Genomic DNA, 23351 nt, shown 5'->3' with positions numbered 1-23351 from the left:
AAGTAAGTAAGAAGGCCTTGAGGGAAATGGGTCACTAGCTGAGGTATCCTTAGGCACAGAGCTCAGTGAACCTTTAGGAAACCCTGATGAGAAAGTAGCTAGACACTGTAGAGGCTTCATGTTGTACTGAATCCCCTAAAAAAGTAAGGGATTATTTTGCTGTGATTTTTTTTTCCTTCTCCCTCAACAAAATGGGGAACCATTGGTCAAATTTAAAGGTGATATCAGTAAGCTAAACTCTTTGGAAGATAAATCAAATGGGAATTGTTAAGGTTGACAGCAAAACTGTAGACAGTAAAGATAACAGGCAGGGATGCTATTAGAAAGTTATATAAATGTTCTGAATTTGAAACAAAAATTAGCCTAGAGCTGGAATGTGGGTCAGTTGGCAGACTGATTGACTAACAGGCATTAAGTCCTGGGTTTGATACCAAGTGCCTTGTGATGACATACACCTAGCACTAAAGGGGAATAGTCAAAGGAATCCATAATTCAAAACCAGCATTGTTTACCCAAAAACTCTCTCCTCCCAATCCTTACTTTGAGATGTGTGAAAATGAGGGCAGACCTTGGACATGGCACAGATGTTATGATGTAACTAACAGGTTGAGATGACAGATAATCAAACAGAGGTTGGAGGAGCTAGTGCAAAAGTGAGCAAGAAGAGATATGGTGTTTCTTTAATTGACTGACATTTTACATGTGTGTGTGGTGTGTCCACATATGTGTAGTTTCATGTGTGTGGAGACACCCAGAGATGAGTATTTAGAAATGTGTATGTATGTATAGACGTCAGAGATTAACAGCAGAACTTTCCACTAGTGATCTGAAGACAGGGTTTCTCACTTGGACAGAGGACTTGATAATTTTAATACTCTGGCTGGTCGTGGTTGAATACTTTCTGTCTTGACTACCCTCGTGGTGGGAGAAGAGGTAGTATGCCAGCCCATTCTGCATTTGAGTGGGTTCTCTGGATCCAAACTCTGGTCCTCAGAGCTGTACGTTAACTGAGCCATCTTTCGAGTGATGGACATGCTTTGCTTAGCAGAATATCCTCAAGTTCCCTCCATGTTTTAGCATATATCAGATGCTTGTCTGTTTCAAGACTGAGCAATATTGTACTGTGTGTGTATACTGCATTGCATTTATTCATTCATCTTGTAGTCAACACATGCTGCTTCTAAATTTGACTGTTGTCAAAAATATCATTTTGAACATCACAATCCAAATGTCTTTTTGAGACATCATCTCTCTTCATCATGTCTTGAAAACTCTTTGCACAGACCTATAGTTCCAGTCTTGGGATGTGTAGACATCAGATATTCAAGATCAATCCCAGCTACAAAATGACTTTGAGGTTAGATTAGGTTTTATAAGATACTTTCACACAAAATGAGGGGGGAGGAAGTAGAATTCCTGAGCTTGAAGATAATGCTTTTGTTCTGTTTTGCTTTGTTTTGTTTTGAGGTAACACCATTCTGTTCTCTCATGGGCAGCACACATATCCCTACGATCAGCACACAAAGGCACCAAGCTTTCCCAATATTTGTAAATTTGCTGTTTTTATTTATATTGTAACCTAAAATATTTAAATTAATTCAAGCTGATATATATTATACAAAAAGTGTACATAATTCTTGGGTACCTTGTAAAATCTTGATGCATACACACACACACACACACACACACATATATGTGTATATATAGTATAGCACTTAAATCACGGTAAACTTTCAGTAGTATGGGATATATCGTGTCTTAATTTTAAAAGCACTCAAAAATTCTTCTAGGTTTTAAAAAACATATGCAGTTCATTGTCAATACCTGAAGAAAACCATCAGGGCTGGAGAGATGGCTCAGAGGTGAAGAGCATTGACTGTTTTTCCAAAGGTCCTGAGTTCAATTCCCAGCAACCACATGGTGGCTCACAACCATCTGTAATGGGGTCTGGTGCCCTCTTTTGACCTGCAGGTATACATACACACAGACAGAATATTGTATACATAATAAATAAATAAATAAATATTAAAAAAAAAAAGAAAACCATCAGCGTTAAAGCTCAGAATTTCTAGTTAAGTTTAAGAACATTAGTTCTACTGACCATCCCTTCTGAAGCTCCCGTCCACTTTCCATGGCCTCTGGTAGCTGCCACTTAACTGAGATTCCCATGAAACACAGAGCTTTAGACTCTAAAAAGGAGTGAAATCACGTGGTACTTGTCATTCCAATGCCTGGTTTATTTTACTTAATGTAATAATCTCCTGTTCTATCTATCTTGGGACAAATGACAAGATCTGACCCTCTTTAGCTACATGATATTCCATTATTCATCGGTACCATAGTTTCTTTTCATAGTCATAAGCTGAGAGTCACTTTCATGTTTCCATTTCTTGGATCTTATACATAAGAGAGAATGAATATGAGATTTGAGCTATCTGTTCAGATGCTGGCTCCTTTCTTTTGAAGAGATATTCAGTTGTAATATTGTTGTTTTTATTGTGCTTCTGCTTTTAAACTTTGAGAAAATTCAAACTGCTCCCACAGGGATCTACTTGTTTACATACCTACCATCTGGGAGCAAGGATTCTTTTCTCTACTAATCCAACTGTCTTTTTGATGAATGCCATTTTGATTAACTTAGTTTTTTTTAATTTTTATGTGATGTATTTTGATCATGTTCTTTACCCTCTCCCAACTCCTCTCAAATCCTGCCACCTCCTACCCACCCACCTTCATGACAATTGTCTTTCTTATTGGAGTGACAGGGTGTCTGATCATGCTTTCATTTTCTTCTTTGATGAATGGTATATATGTGCACATTTTCAAATTCTTTTGACTATTTTTATATCACCTAATGATAAATTTGTATTCACGTCTTTTGCTAATTTTTAAATCAGCTTTTGCCATTGTCACTAAGTTGTTACTTAAGATAAGCTGAGCACAACATTCAAATTCAAGGAATATTTTCCCTCAGCTGTGCAAATGCTAGCTCACTCTTAGTTTCACCACCGTATTGATGACTGTCAAGTTTATCTGGTTGGCCTCTGGATTTGCGCATGTGTCTTTGCAATCATCCCTGCATCTTCTCACAATATTCTCATTTTGTCTTTATGGGGATTTTGCTTTTTATTACTCCAGTGGGGAAAAGCTGCAATATTAACTCAGTATTCTTGCTTCTCCATTTATATGCTCTCCCTTGAAAGCTTTGATTAAATATATTAGGTAACTCACTTTGTGTTCTAGACCCGTTTTCTAGCTTTCCATGGTCACTCTGGCTAACCTTTTTCTTTGTTTTCCAGTTCCCAGGTTAACTGTATCCAGCTGCCGCTTCTAATTATTCTACATACAGTATTTAAATTTGAGGACACTTGATTGATTTGTTCTTTGGTTTTGCACTTACTTACATTGCATCTGTTTGGATGTTCATTATGTCCCTTTTTACCATCACAATGGACTTCATCTATGGAAATATAAGAGCATTACTTAAAACATTTCTTTCATGAAAGACTAAAATTTGCTGTTGATGTAGGAAAAATGAGGCTTTTAAGCCTCCGATCAATTTAACTTTCTCATTTGACAAGTAGATTTCTAGCCAGTACCTAGCAGTATACTGCTCAAAGTAAACCATTTGGAGATATCCTGACATTTGCTTATAGCTAAAGAACTGATAGAACAATCTAGAGAAAAAAAAGTTAATTTTTTTTTCAAAAATTCTTCTTTTTAAATGGAAATGTTTTCCCCATTCACCCATCACTAATGATAAATAAAATCTTTCTAGTAACCCTGTGGTCATTCTGCCTTGTTCTCACACTTTTGAGCTGTATTATACAAAGCAGCAAATACCCTACAGAAATGAAGATTCTGTTTCTGGGTTTGGTCTTGATGATTGTCACACTTCTGATCTCTCATTTGCTTACCATTATAGCTTAAGCTGACTAGCATTTGTGTGTGTGTGTGCAACACGCAGACATTCATCTGTCTGTCTTGTGCTTTCACATATATTTGAGAACTAAAATTTATCACGCACCAGAGACTTTTGTGATTAGGGAGGGCTTTGCAGAACATATCATCTGTGTTTAGTTCATGAAAGTGGATTTACCCCAAACAGATGAAAGCTGAACTTTCTGAGAAACTGGCTCAGAGATATTGGTGTGTCTTAATTTGATAACCCAGATGTTAAGAGTCAAAATATATTGTTTCAATATTTTTATTTTATTCAATATTTTATTGTCAGACTGGTAAATCAAAATGCTGTCTGGGCTCAAAACAATCACAAGGATACAAATTTTGGTTGGGATTGTCCAGATGTGTGCTCACATTAAAAAAAAAATAAAAAAAAACCCCTCAGCCTCAGGCACTTCAGCCTACACTTTAGTTTTGTAGCTAGTTGATATCCTTAAAATTTCAGATTATTGTTTGGCAAGTTTAATAAGTCACTACAAATCCTTATGTTGAATGTATGCTGCACATGTCTGAGAAAATAGTCAACATATTGGAAACATATATTGATAACATATACAGAGTTTTGCTTTACAATTATAGAGGAGCACATTCTCCAGGCCATGTATTTGGCTGAATTGTTAAGCAATTTAAAATATTCAGAGCATCAGAAAGACACAAATATTTTACAAAGCATGTCATAGAAGAACAACATTACATCCTCTAAACGATTCTCAGAAATCCTTTGTGTTATTTTTAAGTTGTCTTAGGTTAAGATGAACAAAAATGGAGGGGAAAAACAATCTATGTCACTAATGCTGATAACAAAGAACCAGGGCCCCATGGTTGGAGCAGGAATCCAAAGCTCATTCTTTTAGGACTGCCTCTCTTCAGCAGGTGAGCTCCAGAAGGTGGGGCAGGAGGAATGAGCCATGAGAGAGAAGAAAAGTCTAATTTCAAAGAAGTGTTGTATTATTTTTGTCTCAAGAACAACAACAAGAAGAATATGCAATTGTGCTGTAAACTAAGCCCGCATTCAGAATGTAGAGGTTGAGCAGTGACAGTTAGAAGGAAACATACACAGGGCACAGATGGAGGAACCAGCTCTGCAAGGGCCAGGCACACTGAAGAAAAGCTTCCTGACATTGGAAGTAAATTAGTCAGGCATCACCTTCCTCTTTCCTTCACAGCCACAGCACAATTACTGGAACCCTGGCCCTCTTCTGCTTTGTTAGCAAGTTTTATAAGTCTGAACTTATCTACTTTGATGGAGTTTTCCAATTTTATTGTTTTCGAAAATCTAGTTTGCTGGCCTCCTTTGAGTGGGCAGTTGTATTGATTCCAGTGGAGTGAGGTAGTAGCTGCTGGGACCGGTCAGCACTGCAGGAAGTTCATGCCTGAGGACCACCTGAACACTCACTACCCCCATCCTTCCCACATTTGCTGAACAGGCTGTGTTTTCACATGTCCGCCTGAAGGTTTAGGAACTAATGATTAAAGAGCCCTAAATACTAAAAATTTAGAAATACTAAATACTAGAAAATAACAAAATAAAAAAAAGAGACAAGTCCAGGTTAAGCTCTCAAATGCCATAGATAGTTACTAAAACGGTCCTACTATACATTACTAGTCTTCATAATTCACAACAGTTGGCTTTAGTATGTATCTCTTTTTAAAATGCCCCTGTGTATTTAAGACACATCCCCATGCTTGTTTTTCAGGATTCCCAATTCACTAATCAAAGAAAAACAGCGCAGACACCCACACCCGTTTCAGTGGTGCTGAATCTACTCTTAATTAGACTTCTGTCATTACTGCAGGGTCCACATTTGGAATAACGTTAAAATGATTTTAGTTTTGTTCGCATAGTCCATTAAAGTTTTGTTAATTGTCTGTGTTGAAAGGTGTTCAAGTTTGCTGGTTTGGGGGGAGGTTGAATTATTTTATTTCACATAATTAGCAAATCAGCACCAAAAACTTCAAGCAGCCCATTTGTTAATGACACACAGTGCTTTTTCCTAACTAGACCTGTGTGGTACCGACTGCAGAAGCTATTATTCTCCCTCAAATTATGGTCACTCCTGCCCACAAGACTTCTTCCAGTGTCTGTTCCAAGCGTTTACTGGAGACTCATTGACTGCTACTCTGATTTTGATGATAATTGTTGCTTCAGGTTTCCTAATGCCTCTGCAGTTAGACATTAATGATTATGCATGCCTTAAGAAGTGTTGATAAGGGAATGAGATTACAATCTTGTACAATTTTAGCTGACAAATTAAAGTGTAAATTAGGTTTTCCCTTAGACAGAGAATAACTTACCTGAGGAGCCTGGAGTATGTGAACCTTTGGTCACTCTCCATTTTCTTTATCCTGTTTTGCAGATATTCAGAGCATCAGAGGGTTAGCGGTGGACTGGGTGTCGCGTAATTTATACTGGATTAGCTCGGAATTTGATGAAACACAAATTAACGTGGCCAGGCTAGATGGCTCTTTGAAAACCTCAATTATCCATGGAATTGATAAGCCACAGTGCCTGGCAGCTCACCCAGTCAGGGGGTAAAGTATGATTTTTAAAATTCTTTTTTGTAACATTTTTTACTTTATTTCAGATTTTGCACAAAACGATTGTTTAATTCAGACGATACATGTATTGAAGAGAGAGCCGAAATGTGACTGGAAATTGAGTATGGAAATTGTTACAGAGATTCGGAGTCTTGGTTAGAGATTTTTATCCAAATGAAATGAAATCTATAAGCTCTCATTAGTGCGTGTTTCTAGGGAATGAGAGTTTAGAACAAAAAGTTGCCGAGGAAAAGCCATTTCCTTTAGAATGCTGTTTGTGAATATTTCCTTACTGTGTGGTCACTACAAAGCCAGACTGCTCTTGCCTCTGGTGAGTCGAGGGGCCAGTGTGATACCAGAGCTTTACCTTCCCATCGACACATTCTAATCCCTTCTTAGCCAAGAGAATTCTGTTTAGATGAAGACAGAATGAAAGTGGTTTGTTGTGGTCTGGGTTAAGCATCAGATTTGGAAGTACTAGGAAAATGAGAAAGGATAAAATTCTTTCAAAGAGAATAAAAAACAAAAGAGATGTTTTCCGCCTAGGAAAATGTACAGGGACCCAACACTTTTAGACATTTTGGAAAAAGAGTTAATCTTGTACCTAGAATATGTTTTCTTACTTTAGTCTTTGCCTTATGTTTCTTAAATGGATCTGCATGTAATATTTAATCCATATCTTTTGAATTAAGGAAACTATACTGGACAGATGGAAATACAATAAACATGGCAAATATGGATGGGAGTAATATCAAGATTCTCTTTCAGAACCAAAAGGAACCAGTTGGTAAGTATTTTTTATATAATTAATAGTGACAGCTTTAATGAGATTCATGTGTATGATTTTGAACTCAATACTAAACAATTATAGAAGAGTAATATAAATTGGATCGAATTTCTTGGTACCATAGAATTGGTTTTCTCTATATGAGATTCCTTTTCTGTGTGGAAGGGCTTGCTATTAAACTTCCTTAGCACAGAGACTGCCCGAGCATCCATGTGACAGCTTCATATGTGCATATTATGACATTTGCTTGCCTCCACTTGTTCTCCTCCCTCTTCAGCTCGGCCACTTTCCTCCTGTTTCCATGGATTCTGTTAGAGCGTCCTTCCCCTTTTATCCTAGTTAGGGGGTCTAATACTGCTTTGAAAACCGAACCATTAGCAACTTGTAGAGAAAAGGAGTTATTTTATTTCCTCTTCATCAAAGGAAGTCAGAGCAGAAACAGAAGAAAGAAACCCGGAGCTAGGAACTGATGTAGTGGCCATGGGCATCTGCTCTGTCTTGGTTTGTTCTATAAAGCTTGCTCAGCTTACTTTCTTATGTACCCCAGGACCACCTGCTCAGGAGTGACACCACCCACAATGGGCCGTGTCCTCCCATATCAATTACTAGGTAAGAAAACATACTACTGGATTACAAATAGGCCAAACTAGAGGGGACATTTTCTCAATCAAGGTTCTCTCTTCTCAAATGGCTCTAGCTTGTGTCAAGTTGACCAAACCTAAATGGAATACCTCCTTTTAGACCAATTTCTTCTTTTTCATAGATCCCTTTCTACCTTCATGTCATTCCCACATAATGATATTTAAATACAGATTCCATGTATAGAAGAAAACATAATTGTCTCTGTCAATCTGGCCTGTTTTACTATGTATAATGATCTTGGGTTTCACCTTTCTTTCTCTTCGTAGATGTCATGATTATATTCTGCAGAAAGCCTTAAAGACCGAATCAAATTCTGTTGTATTTATGTATCACACTTTTCTATCAGTCCATCTGTTGATGAACCTCTAACCTAGTTTCTTGTCTTGGCTATTGTGGGTAGTGTAGTCTATCTATAGCTACAGAAATTCAGGTATTGCTGCGCTTTGCTGACTTAATGTCCTCCAGTTATATGCCCAGGACAGATGCAGCTGAGTCATACATTAATGCACTTGGTTTGTTTTTTTTTTAATTTGAATATTATTTATTTTGTCCTGTTCACAAACACATGTGGGTCTTCAGGTAATTGTGAAGTCCAAAGAAATATCTAAGCTTGATACTTACTGGGATATATGAGATGGAAGACAACTATTATCTCAGAGTTTCTTTATGTAGGTTCTGTGTAGCCAAGTTTCTACCTTGTAAGTGACCAGATCCATCTTGCCTTGATCCATGAAGGATAAATGTCATCAAGCACTGTGTATGGAAGGCTTGCTGCACACAGGAGAAAATAGGTCAGGAGGCCATTTAAAGAAAATCAGAGTTTCTCAGATGATTTTTACTAGAAATAATTGGTATGTTTATTCACCGTATTTTCTCTGAACTACTTCAGAGGCAAGGAGGAAAGATATTTGTCATTAAAACAGAAAAACAAGTCCTTTTAATTTGAAAAAAAATTACATTTTAAACATCTGTTTTGTTAAAAACATAACAGTGCTGACATTCTTGAGCTGCTCCTATAAAACATCTTTGAAATTAAAAAAAAAATTACCCTAAGAGAGACTATTTAACAGGTATCTATGTATACTAATATTTTTTACCTCTATATTTCTTTCTCACATTTTTATATCTCTGTGAGTCAAGAATTATAACATTTATGTGTAATTTTATAGTCTGTTTTCAAAAAGACATAATAACTTGGCTTTTATATTAAATTTGAAAATGTAAAATATACAATAGAAAATTGATAGTTTGAGCTTGAATTGCAGAGAGAATATTTTAAGTTGAGAAATAAGTAATATAAACTAAAGTTTTTCATCAATTGCTTCTTTATTTTAGGAATATGAAAATATACTGACTTGATGTAGCTTATACTCGATAGTAATAATTTAAAATAGGTGCAGTATGCAAAGGTTTGAAATAATGCCTTTCGTGTAGCCTAAACCAAACCTTTTGGTGTAAACATTACAGTTGCTAGCTCCCTCCTTTTTACTTTTTTTTTTTTACATTTGCACATTGTTGAAATCTAGGCTAGTGCTGGAAATCTGGGCAGACTGAAATGCAAATTCTTCTGTGAAGAAGACAGAGCAGAGGAAATGGCTTTACAAGGTCCAGCTCCACACACAGGACTCCTTTTAGATGGATGAGATTCAGTTGCATCTTGCCAGAGGCTGCCCAGAATGTGCAGGGTTGACAGCTCTGATGAGAAATCTATTATTTGTACTGAAATTTGGGAATCATGGGTTACACCAAAATAATAATGTATATGCTTGTTTTGGGATTGAAGACACTGTCTCCTTTAATACTGAATAGCCAGACCCCTATTAAACTATTGATGTAAAAATTCCACAAAAGCTTGCAAGTTATAAAGGCCATTTATCTGGAAGGGTGAATGGGGGAGGGTGAGAGAAGAAGGGCAATTGGGGGATGTTGAATGAGGAAGAGTGATTTGAGAGAGGGGCAGTAAGGAGGGGGAGTGTTTCTATTTGCACTTAGCCTTTGCTTCCTGAGATGCTGTGCACTGAATGCTAGCTACTTTTACTGCAGAGACAAACCTGAATACCTGTTCCTTTTCAGTTTTCATTGTCTCTGACAATTACTTTAAAATAAAACTTCTACGCAACACTTTTATAAAATGTGAAGCTGTTATTCTCCTCTGTTTGAAGCTTTCTTTAGCGGAAAACCATGTCTCGACTAGTAAGCCACCAACTTTTTCCATCTATAACTATCCAAGCAAGCCGAATACCCTGAGTCCTTCAATATTTTAAAAGCTTTCACATTTACATAAAACATTCCTGATACAGCATTTGGGGAGTATTTGATATGATTTTTAGGAAACCAAACAAATCTATGTTTATTATTCTACTTTGACAATTATGGACAATCGGTATGACTCCAATAAATGTCTTACCTTTTCAGGAAATTGTTCCAGTTTTTATAAAATGTCGATCTTGGTACCTAATCTGTGATCACATGGAGTTGCAGGTTTCCTGAGCAGCATCTCATGTTTCAGTAATATGTTCCATATTTCCCTAGTGCCCCAGGATATTTTTACCCTTGCCCTAAGACATTAAATCATTGCTTTTTATAGCATACAACTGTTGGAAATGGCATAATTCTCTAACAAAACAATATTAATAAATATATGTAGTCTGTTCATTGCTAAAATCAGCGGGATACAAATCAAGCCTGATAAAACCTTCTTAGTATTCAAATCTGCATGATGAGCCTGGATGTGTTGTTCACACCATAGAATGCCAACTCCTTCAAATGTGACCAGAACTACCCTGCTTTTTAAAGCACCAGAGGTTTTTTGTTTTTAGTGGCAGAGAAAAATAAAATTTATCTTAGTGTTAGTAATGCATCAGGGGAGAGATAGTAAAGTCGAAATGATAACTAAAATTTAGAAAACTAGTTGGCTAGGATGTGGACCATTAATATAATTTCTGCTCAGTGATTTTAGGAGAGGCATTTTGCAATCATTTGATGCTTTCTAGTGAAGAGTTTTTGTATCTTTCAGGAAGTTTCTCAGGTGAGCAATATTATTAGCTACAAATTTTTTAAAAGGCTCTAAAATGCTTTTATATTAGTTTTATAGTTCTGGGAATTAATCTAGAGACATACAGGTTAGGCATGAGGTCTGCTACTTAGCTGTACCTAGTCTGTATCCCTGTTAAAGAAATGTATATACTGCTATGTTATTTTTCAACCTATATCATATCACTGGATTCATAGTTCCAGAGCTTTAACAGAGAAATAATGCTTGTATTTTTGTTATTTGTGCATGTGGAGCTTATGAGTGTCTGTATATATGTGTGTGCACTTGTATGTAGACAGACAGAGAGATAGAGACAGAGACCCTTTGGTTGATTGCCAGGATATTTCATGGGACCTGACTGGAAAGAAAAAACATGGTTAACATTATTTAGTGAGTGGTGGGGAAGGACAATTTAGAAATGTTGAGGCAAAACCTGGAAGTGCATATTAAGCCCACATATCTTCCTACAAATACCACAATTTTGCTCAATGTAGTTTTTCAGATTAGCCCAAGGTTTGAGGAATTTTTTTTCTTTTCTTTTCTTAAGGCTCATTGATTAAAGACAGTAATCCTATGCACAAAATTTATTCACAGCAGTGCCCGGGTTCATATTTAATATAGTTACAAGTTCTAAAAACAAACTGTATTTTACCTCTTCATATACTTGTTCTTACATCACACATATGTTTGTATACTTTGTTTTTGCAAATGTAGCTAATGCTGTGTGGTAATCTAAACACTGATGTCCATAAAGTTTTACATCAGTTAATAGAGGAGGAGTATGGGCCAGATGTGCTAGGTGGACAGTAATGCATTTAGCATCCATAATTTCTGAAGAGAAGACTGTTACAGGGAGAGAGAACCACTTGTTTCATTCCCGTCCCCCTGGCTATCTTAGACCCTAAATAAACACACAGAAGCTATCTTAATTAAATCACTGCTTGTCCCATTAGCACTAGTTTCTTATTGGCCAACTCTTACATATTAAGTTAACCCATTTTTATTAATCTATATATCACCATGTGGCAGTAGCCTATCAGCAAATTTCCAGCATGTTTGACTCTGGCAGCTCCATAGTCTCTCTACGTCCACCTTCCTCCTCCCATGCTATAGGCCAAGCCAGTTCTTTATTTATTAACCAATAAAAGCAACACATAGACAGAAGGACCTCCCACACCAGAGGTGATAAATTATTTTAGATTTATTGTATTGAATTTACCATGTGGTAACTCTAATGCTGAATGTTATGTAAAGCATCAAAATGCATTCATTTTAGCTAAACAAAAGGAAAAGAAAGAGGTTGAAAGAGTGTTTGTAACTAGTAGTCACAAAAATATGTACATATCTAAATTTTGAAAACAAAAATAAAAGAGGGAGGAAGTTGGGGAAGGAACCGAAGAACAAAGGAAGAGATGAAGGAACGAAGATAGGAAGGCTAATAGCTTCACTTTCAAATTATGTGTCTTTAGTATACACTTTTGTATGCAATGTTCAATAGGCACCATGGATGGCATCAAGAAGACTTCATAGAACTGACTTGGTAATATTTATTTTCTAATGAAAATTATAGTGAGGAGATAAGAGAAATCCACACATTGTGTATGCCTATGTGGAGGAGTTTATAAAAAAGGAAGACAAATTTTAGCTCCTACAGTGTCACAGTTATTGGGCTACAAACTATTTCTTCATAGTTTGTAATCTACAACTAAAATCAAGTGGGACCATTGTGGAATCCCCTTCTTTGGTGCTCCTTGCCAATTAGGCTTGTAACACTTAAGCTGCCTGTAACAGATTTCCCCCATCCTCTTTATTACTTTTTTCTTTTCTAATACACCAAGGGTGACTCTTTCATAAGGCTCCTTTGATCTTCTGGACTGGGCTGAAACCTCTTCATGTAGACTCTGTTAGTGATTTTGTCTTTTTAGACTCTTGTTCCCTGGCTCCTGGAGAGGAAGTTTGAGATCAACATGTTTGGTTTGTCATCATGTCATGGGCTCAGCTCCATTGTTGGCACATGAGGGAATCTTCAATAAATAAGTGTTCAGTTTACTCCCGAGCAGGAAACAAGCAAGTCTAGTAGTTTTGTGCCAAGCAGGCATTTTCCTAAAGAATGGTATGAAGAATTATAAATAACAAATGCATGATTAGTTTGGAAGGAAAAATTGGAAATCCTTGCCTTTTAAACATTCTGTAGGCTTGTTTCTTGCTTATTCCTCTCCCTCCATTGTTACACTATCACCCATTTGACTTTGATTAAAACCTCTGCAAGAGATATCTCACACAATGAAACAATAGGCTGGGACTGCTTTGATGTAGTTATCTCCTTATTGACAAAGCCTCATAACACAGGAAATAAAGAAAAGAAATAGATTGTATTACAATAATCCCCCATTTATGCCAATCCTATTAGTGTTAATATTTTTATCATTTTTAACAGTCTTTCGGGTGCTTAAAATAAATTCAAAGCATGGTACTTGTTATCTGATTTTCTTGTGTCATAATATTTTAACTATGATTTCTTGAACCATTTCTTAGAATCTGTCTAATAATTTACAACATTTACTAACCAAGACAAAATAATAAAGAATTTAAGAATGATACCCTTTTTATTTTAAAAAATCATCATTATAATTGGTTTTTATATTTATGAAAATTTTAAATTTCATAAATAACTTGACAAAATAGTTTTGTAGTTTTACATAAAAACATCTCTTTGATATAAAGTGACAGTTAAGCTGTATGAGAACATATTCTCAAGGAATCCATGCTGTGGTATTTCACTTGGAAAGTGCTTTCAGAACTGGTCCCTGGAGACATTTTCTAAATTGGAATTCCATGGTCTTGTGAATGCATGCATTGTTGTAAAAATAAACACAAAGCATTTTTTTTGCTGATGCACATGATATTTATACCACAAAGTACAACATAAGGACATTTATTACTGCATTATTTACTCATAGTTTTACTTACTCATTATAAGCAATTAGAGCTATTATTTAATGATGAATCTTTCTGAGTGAGTATATTGTGGCTTCTCTACCTTCCTCCCACTTTCCTCAGACAATAGTCAAAGAGAGAACAAGGTGAGCAGGAGAGGAAAAGTCTCCACTTGGTGACTTTCATCTCCAGGATATTTCTGCCATGTTTTATTTAATATTGTGGAATATGAAATGCAGATCAAGTATCTGTACAGAAGCATGGGCTCTGACAAACGTTGTTGCACTTCCTTCCAAGCACGAAGCTATGCTTTTGCGTTCAACACAGTCTAGGATCTCCGCTACACTTTGCAATTAAAAATAGCTATGGTGACTTCTATCTAAGCATTGCAAATTCTCAAGCTACTTACAGAGATTTTATGTTAATTACACACAGCAGCCATTCTCTAGAGGGTTGGTTGTTCATCTCATTCATTCACAAACTGTGGCTTCCTTAAAAGAAGCTAGTGTTTGAAACATGTTCATCCTTCACCATGGTGCTGTGACCAGAGAGGCAGGTTTGAGTGAGTTTCATTTCACTGAGTTTCATTCATCTGACTTCAATAAAAAAGCAAGGAAAGAAAAAAGAAGAAAAAAGAAAAGCACAAATTTCCTTCAAGCATGGTCAGGAAGAAATTTCCAGAGCCTGCTACCCATGCGAAACACAATCCAATTAGGGCATAGCAGAGTGCTTTTGGAGCATGCAGGACTCCGCAAGAATCCTCTCCCCTCTACATACGGTGAATCAGAGTTCATTATTTCTAAATCCTTAAATTCTAGTTTTAAATTGTGTGAAAATGTCATGCTGGACTCTCCAGAATTTGGACTTTTGTTGTTATTGTAATTTACCGATTCTTTGCTTGATTGCTGGTCAATTTAAATGTGTGACATAAATCACATAAAAATTGATAATCACATCAAAATACCCAACTCATATTTTATTTGCATGTGCCATTGCAGATGGAGTAATAGCAACCTACCACAGGTTGAACCAAATAAATTTATTTCTTTTAAATATAAACCAACAATCCTATTGTTATCTATTGGCTGAATTTAAAATTAAGTATCAGATGAAGTTATTTAATTAAATTATTACTCAGTCTGGAATGAATTAAGTACTTAGAGCAATTTACATGAGCGAGGCAACTTGCTTGTCATTCAGCCTTATCCTTCATTCATTGTTCTTTTTTATTGTTAATTTTTAAAGCAATCTTATTTTACTAACTAATCCCAATTCCCTCTCCTTTCCTTCCTCCCACCTTCTCCCCACCACACCCTCATCCTCTCCTCAGAGAGGGTGAGGCCTCCCATGACGAGACAACAAAATCACTTGAGGCAGGACCAAGATCCTCCCCTCTGTATTTAGGTTGAGCAAGGTATCCCTCCATAGGGAATGAACCACACCATGATCTAGAGATAAATAAATCCACTGCTAGTGACCCCACAAACTGCCCATGCCACACAACTGTCATTCACATTCAGAGGGCCTGGTTCAGTTTTATGTTGGTTCTCCAGCTGTCAGACTGGGGTCACTGGGGACCTACAAGCTCCAGTCAGCTCTTTCTGTGGGTATTCCCATCATGGTCATGGCACCTTTGCTCATAATATCCTTGCTCCCTCTCTATGAAAGGACTCCAGGAGTTCGGGCCAGTGCTTCACTGTGAATCTCTGAATCTGCTTCTATCATATACTGGATGGAGGTTTTATGATGGTAATTAATGTAGTCATCAATCTGATTATACGGGAAGGGCAGTTTAGGCACCCTCTCCACTATTGCTTAGATTGTTAGCTGGGGTCTTCCTTATAGATTCCTGGTAGCTTTCCTAGCGCCTGGTTTCTAGCTAACTCCACGATGGCTCCCCTTTTCAAGGTGTCTCTTTCCTTGCTCTCCCTCTCTGTTCTTTACCCAACTAGATCTTCCTGATCTCTCATCTTCTATTTCCTGCTCCCCTTCTCCCCTCTCCATTCTTCTATCACCCTCCATCCCATCCTCCTCCCTGCCAATTGACTAAGGAGATATTGTCTACTTCCGCTTGGAGAGGATCCATGTATGTCCCTCTTAGCGTTCTCCTTGTTTCTTGTCTTCTCTGGGGCTGTGGACTGCAGGCTGATAAGATTTTCCTTTGTTTTATGTCTAATGTCCACTTAGAAGTGAGTACAAAACATTCTATATTTTAACTCCTTGGTTATCTGTTCTGTTTTTAATATAATCACAAACGTAGGTCATTTGTTTTCATAATCTTCCAGTTTATGAAAGTTTTCCTTTAACTCTAAAACTCTTTTTGAACTCTACCAACCGTTTCTTATTATTTAATCATTACAACCCATGTCTTGTGTTAATTTCAATATATACATGTAGATAAGATTTCCAAGAGAATTTTACCACATAAAATGAATTAAGGGACCATCATTTTTAAATCAAAATATTAAAAACATAACTACTGTTTTCTACTCAATATTATGATCTGTTATTTCTGAAATTACATTTCTTAGCAAATGATGTTTAAGTACAAAATATAATTAATATATAAAGCTAAATATATAAAATATTAAAAATAGGAATATTAGCCAGATAACTTGACAATATAATATTATAATTATTGATATATACAGAATAATAATTTGCACTTATTATACTCTATTTTATTCATTTATTCATTGTTTAATTGTAGCATAAATAAAATTTTACCTTAAAAAAATAAAGAAACATGTCATATGGTATATTCTAGAATCCAGATGGTGAGGTCAAACAACCATACCAGTACTCAGGAAAGTCATTATTCTGTTAAGGACAAGTAACAGAAAATAACAAATAATTGGCTGTCAGCCGAAACCCTTAAAATAATCCAATAGTGTTATGTGCTAGACAATATAAAGATATAAAATCAAACTAATATATTCCCAGTAGGTACAAGGAAAACTGAAGGGATAAAATAGGGAAGAGAGCTATAGCCAAATTGGTGATGTTTGAAAATTTCAAAAGGATCTTAATTGCAAAATCTATGCTTTTTTTATTTATTAGATTTTAAAAAAATACCAATCCAAACTCCCACTCCCTCCCATCCTCCCATTCCCTCCACACACCTTCCCACCCCACCCCCTCTAATCCTAAGAGAGGGTCAGGCACTTTGTTTTGTGGAAGGTGCAAGGTCCTCCCTACTACGACTAGGCTGAACAAGGTATACATTCAAAGAGAATCGGGTCCCCAACAGCCAGTTCATGCAGTAGAGATAAATAGCATTGCCACTGCCAGTGGACTCTCAGTCCACCCCAATCATACAACTCTCAACCACATTTAGAGGGACTAGTTTGGATATTGCCAAACTCTTTTTATGAGGCTACAATTACCTTTATACCAAAACCACACAAAGACTCAACAAAGAAAAAGAATTGCCGACCAATCTCACTCATGAACATGGATGCATAAATTCTCCATAAAATACTGGCAAACCGAATCCAAGAACACATCAAAAAAAAATTAATCATTATGATCAAGTAGGCTTTTTTTTTAAAAAAAAAGCAAAAAAGGCTGTGATTAAACCATTGAAAACTAGTCACAATTAGTCACTCAGTTTAAATAAAAGGAAGGGTGCACTCTTACTGCTGTGCTAGATTGTAATCTACAGTTGTATAAAAAAAAAAAACAACTAGAAACTTGGGGCTGGAGAGATGGCTCAGTGATAAGAGCACTGACTTCTGCAGAAGGCCTGCATTTGATGACCAGCGCTTTCACAACAGTTGGCCATTGAAGTTCCAGGAGATCTGGCACCCTCTTCTGGCAGCAAATACACAGAGACATACACGTAAGCAAAACAATCATACACAGAAGTAATGTAAAATTATAATTAAAAATGAATAGTTAGATTTGAGATTTAAAAAACTATCAGAAAGGGGAAGTTTCTTGTTCTTTGAGGGGGGAAGAACATGAGGTAAAGGAGGAATGAGCATGGGATGGATTCGAGCTGCATCCTCTGTATGAGCATCCACAGGGGGACGACTGATCGCTTGAAGGGAATGCTCATTAGGGTTGCCAGGAACTATAGTTTCCAAAATTTAAGAATGATGTAACAGTGCTTTAATTCTTTTTTTCATTTTGAATTTCTTAAGCTATGAAATATTACTTTGACAAATATAAAACTATAGGTCTAAAAACTGTTAAAATGCTTTTAAGTTGAAACAGTTCTCAGAAGCAAAATGCCAAAACCTTGTCATTGATTCTGGCTTTCCATTTTTTGTCTGTTATTTCCACAAGGTACATAACATTTGTCAGTCGCCTAGACATAAAAAATAAATATGCCTAGGTACAGCAGTAAACTGTCCATAGTAAAATGATCTATAGGAGGGTGATGGAAGGGGTCTGACTCTTCGCCTGATAAGATATGCAACCATCAGTCCGTCGACTCATCCCAGAAATTCCACCCAGGATTGCTTAGTACTTAACACGGAGCAAATCACAGGGCAAGTGGAGAATGGCTTTGTCCAGGAGAAGTTAGATTGGAGCATTCTATTCAATTTATCATGTGCTTTTCAAAAAAATGGAAAATTTTATGAGATGCTTTTAAATTCAAGTGAGTTCACAAAAATATTGCATGAAAGAGTCTATTTTCAGTAAAGAAAAAGAAACAAAACATTTGCCACCTTTGAAATATTGTAAATGCAGATATAAAATGTAAATACATAACACTAGTACCTGAAAAATAATCATGCCAAAAAGTCATCTTTAGAGTTTTTCAGGGTTGTCCAAGAAATTCCCCAAACATTATAGTTTATTGCTGTTGTTCTTGGTTACCCGCACCTGCTACTCCACCCAGAGGTGGATGGTAAGTCCCAGTTGCTAAAGACATCACACATTTTGAAGAAAGAAGCCAGTGTACCCAGTTGCTAAAGACATCACACATTTTGAAGAAAGAAGCCAGTGTACCTGAGTTTTGTCTGACCTTTTGCCTCCTGTCTTGAGGACTAGTTTTCATGGAACATGAAGGTGACATACAGGCTTCTAAGCAAGGGAAACAATGAATAGTCTACCCAGCTATGATGCTTGTGAACCACAATGACCAGCATGGCACCATAAGCATGCAGAAATGGCATACATACCTTGATCGTAACCCAACAGCTTTTTAACTGGACATAAGACTCCCTCAACAACAGGGAAACACATGACTGTACTGGAAAGCTATCTGCCTTGACCTAATGAAGTCATGGATCCTGGAGGAGAATATAAAACTGCCTCTTTACTAATCCAACACATTTCCTCTACATTATGAATATCATTATGCCCACAAATAAGTTTTGTTCTCATACCTCAATCAAACTTCTCTTTGCAATCAACAGACTATGGTAGAAAGCACAGTCAACTAAACACAGAGTTGTAGCATTTACAAAAAGCACAACTGATCAATGCAGAGGTATAAAGTTTAGTAAAAGCACAGCCAATCAGAGTTGTGGAGCCCAGTTGTAGAGGAAACATACACAATACATTTCCTGAACCTAGGCTCAGGAATAATTACGGAAGAGGCCAGAAAGATATTAAGAGTCAGAGGAACAAGAAATTTTCTGTGGATTATGTTTCTTATCAATATCAGAGAAGTTACACTCTGGAAATGTAAACAATGTGATTGCCTAAACTTGGTCTGAATTACGGTATGACTATACACTCAACCTAAATGCCCCTTTACCAAAGAATGGATAAGGAAATTGTGGTACATTTACACAATGGAGTACTACACAGCATAAAAAAAATAACGACAGCTTGAATTTTGCAGGAAAAATGTATGGAGCTAGAAAACATTATTTTGAGTGAGGTAACCCAGACACAGAAAGACAATTATCACATGTACTCACTCATAGGTGGTTTTGAAACATAAAGCAAAGGAATCCAGCCTACAAACCACAATCCCAGAGAGCTTAGACAACAATGCAGACACTAAGAGAGACTTCCATGGATCTAATCTACATGGGAAGTAGAAAGTAGAAAAAGATAAGATCTCCTAAGTAAATTGGGAGCATGAGGATTTTGGGGGAGTATTGAAGAAGGAGGAGAGGCAGGGTGGGGAGCAGAAAAAAATGTAGAGCTCAATAAAATGTATTTATAAAAAAATAAAGGGAAAGGCCAGAAAGCTTCAACCCTAGGTAAAAAAACTAGAGGAAATTAAGAAATTCTGCAAGCAGTAGAAAAGAGTTTTCCTTACATATCAGTTTGTAAGACAATACCAAATACATATACACACAAGTAACATTACACAGAGGGAACAGGTAGTATTTCCATAGTCAAGAATTCATATGTATATTTTAAATATTCATATATACGTAATACAAACTAATCCAAAAGAGGTCATAAACTTGAAAAAGAACAAAAGAGAACAAGGGGAAAGAAACAGGAAAGTTGGAGGGAGTAAAGGAAATAGGGAAATTATGTCAATTTGGTCCCCAAAATAATTAAAAAATTAATGCAGACAGCTCTCTTGCAACCTTTATTCAAGGTTTCCAAGTTAGAAAAATTACACAGAATCAACAGAGCAGTGTCACAACCAGGATAGTGACTGTAATAGAGTATGCCCGTCTTGCTCAGATCTCTTAATTTTGCTAGTCTTTCTGTGTGTTTATTCATTTAGGTCTATACAATGCTATCCTGTTTGTACACGGCTGTATCTAGCAGTACAACAGCTCATCACCTCATCCTTTCATAATACCTCCACTTCCCTCTCGCCATCGAACCTCTGCTTCCCCATGTAGAAATGAAGCTTTGCATTGTAGTCATGTAACCTTCAGAGACTGGATCTTCATTGCAGACTACTTTCTGTGGAATCCCTGACATTGTTTCATTTGTAATAACAATTTGTTCTTTGTTTTGTCTGTGTATCATTCCATAACCCCAAGGGAGACTTCAGCTCTACGATTTATGATTAAGTCACTACAAAACATTCATGTACACATTTTTGTTTGTAAAGTGTTGTTGTTTTTTCTCACTTAAATATCCAGGTAGGCAATTATTGAGTCCTTCGGTAATAATATTCTTAGGTTGTATGTATTTGTTCTCTCTTATGGGTGAACTTGTGTAGCATGTTTTTATTTGTGTGTGCACAGTTGTGCGTGTAAGTGTATGCGAGTGAATGTGGCGGCCTAAAGTAGACACTGGTTGTCTTCATAGATCACTCATCACATTATTTATTATGACAAGGTCTCTTGTTGATAATGCTGGGATTACAAATGTTAGTCATTTCTGCCTGCCTTCACCTGACTGACATCTGGAGTTGTAAACCCTGTTCTCATGCTTGAGGGGCCAGAGATTTTGCCACTGAGGCACTGACTCAAGGCTATACTTGGCCTTTAAAGCTACCCCTGATGGTTTTCCACAGCAGCGCTAGCGTTTCATATCCCCAGCTGTAGTATGCCAGTGATTAGCACTCAGCGTCCTCAATAACTTTAAGTTCAGCCGTCCTGGTAGATGCATAATAGCACTAATTATAATCTGAATTTGAATGTCTTATGATATTGAACATCTTTCCATGGGTCTATTTGCCATCTGTGTATTGTCTTCTGTTTGAGTTTTAGCATGTTTTCTTGGCACTAAGATTAATTGTTTAATCTGATACTTCTATTATTGATGCTTGCCGTTGTTGATTATGTGGGTTACAAATGCTTTCTCCAGATGCAAGTGTGGCTTTTACCACTGTTCACAGAAAATCTTGTCAAGTTTTTCCTTTATAATTGAAATTATGAGGACCAATCTCTGTTTTTCTTTTGTTGTATTTGAGACATGGGTCCAAGCTGGCCTTGAACAAAATTCTGACTCATACTCCTGAGAACTGGAATTACATCCAATTTCTAGCATGCCTGATAAGGGCAATCTATTCACAATGATTAACTCATCTGAAAATAGCAGTTGTTGTGATTGCCAGCAAGATGGGTACAAGTTTTCAAAATGATTCAGCTTTAAATGTATTTAAGAAAACTTGAAATTTTCTCATAGTGAATACAGGGCCTTTATTGAGAGCTGGGACACCATCATTCATGTGCTCTCTCTCTCTCTCTCTCTCTCTCTCTCTCTCTCTCTCTCTCTCTCTCTCTCTCTATCTCTCTCTGTGTGTGTGTGTGTGTGTTCGTGTTTATGTTATTGTGCAGCTGCGTGTGAGTGAGTGTGGAGGGTATTATACCTGGATATTGTCCCTCTGAAACTGACCTCCATGCTTTTTGAGACAGGCTCTCTCACTGGAACCTGCAGTTCACTTGACAACTGTCTAGCAAGTGAGCCCCAATCTCTGGCAATCTGCATTTCTTCTCTTTCCCAGCCATGATATTGCAACTTTGCTCCACAACACCTGACTTTTTAAATGGGTGTTGGGGTGGCCCCGGCTATGATGCCTGTGAACCACAATGACCATGTGATTAACACTTCACCAGTTCAGCAATATCCCCAGCACAGTGCATCACATTATTACTAACTGACCCTGGGGAGTAAGCCCATCTAAGAACACCATTGTAGAATAGCCCCTTATATTGTCATCACCTAAGAGAGAATGAAGTCTTCCAGCAGAGAGAGTGCTTGGATTTCACCAGTACAGTCATTAAAGTCAACATTAAAGTGCTCCCAGGAAGGGCAAAGCAGTCCATGAAGATGCATGGATGAGCTGCTAGGATTCCACTACTTCCACGGTGTCACCATGTCAGGTGTCAGAGATACAGCACTAATTATTAGGCACATGAATTTGAACTTTTTGGTCAGATCTGAATTTTAGTGGTTTTAGCATAGTTTTATAGATAGTGATAACTCAGAATCAGGAAGGAGTACTTTGAAGAGAAATTTGGTATATGATGGAAAATGTTAGGTAATTTCCATCTTCCCAAAGTCTTAATATTAAAAATATCCCTTTAACACCTTTAAAATTTAATGTAATCCCTTATATACTCATTTAATTTTGTGTCTTTAAAAATAAAATACATAAAATGAACTAAGTATTTATAATTGCTAAATACTTAAAACACAGTTTTAATGATAAGAGGAAAGTGAAGTTAAACATTAAAAGTATTGTGCCATTTTCCCTGTCAACGTGTGTATCATATCTGTTATGTGAACAATTACACTAGTTTGGCCAATCAAGTTCTTTCAGGAAATTAATTTGGCCTTTCTAAATGAAATTGTTTAAGCAAAATAATACATGAAGGAGTTTCCTTGGAACATATAAAGTGATGTTAGAATCTAAGCATAGATATCAATTCAGCTTTTATGTTTTTGGGAAAGTTAGAAAAAGGTGTATATTTTACCTTTTATAATGTTTTTCAATTTTGGTGATGACTTTTTCTTACTTACTCTTTCTGTGTTGCTTAATCTAGGTTTCCTTTTCTGATAACCAGTTCCTCATGATCTTGATGACTATTTTCTAGAAGGAGGACTATAATGACATTGGTATTTTTA

At 36.6% G+C, this 23351-nt stretch overlaps 1 protein-coding gene across 1 annotated transcript in view; it reads left to right on the top strand.

The window, feature by feature from the left end:
• Lrp1b (LDL receptor related protein 1B) overlaps positions 1-23351 on the top strand; it is a 1800012-nt gene that overhangs the window by 1234392 nt on the left and 542269 nt on the right. Inside the window, exons 30-31 of the mRNA XM_026778709.1 lie at positions 6321-6495; positions 7194-7288. Of these exons, the coding sequence (XP_026634510.1) occupies positions 6321-6495; positions 7194-7288 (270 nt within the window). The remainder of the gene's footprint in view (positions 1-6320; positions 6496-7193; positions 7289-23351) is intronic.

Source organism: Microtus ochrogaster, chromosome 4 (assembly GCF_000317375.1).
Source record: "Microtus ochrogaster isolate Prairie Vole_2 chromosome 4, MicOch1.0, whole genome shotgun sequence".
Lineage (NCBI taxonomy): Eukaryota > Metazoa > Chordata > Mammalia > Rodentia > Cricetidae > Microtus > Microtus ochrogaster.
Note: the sequence above shows the minus strand (reverse complement) of the source record. Positions and strands in the feature narration are given on the sequence as shown.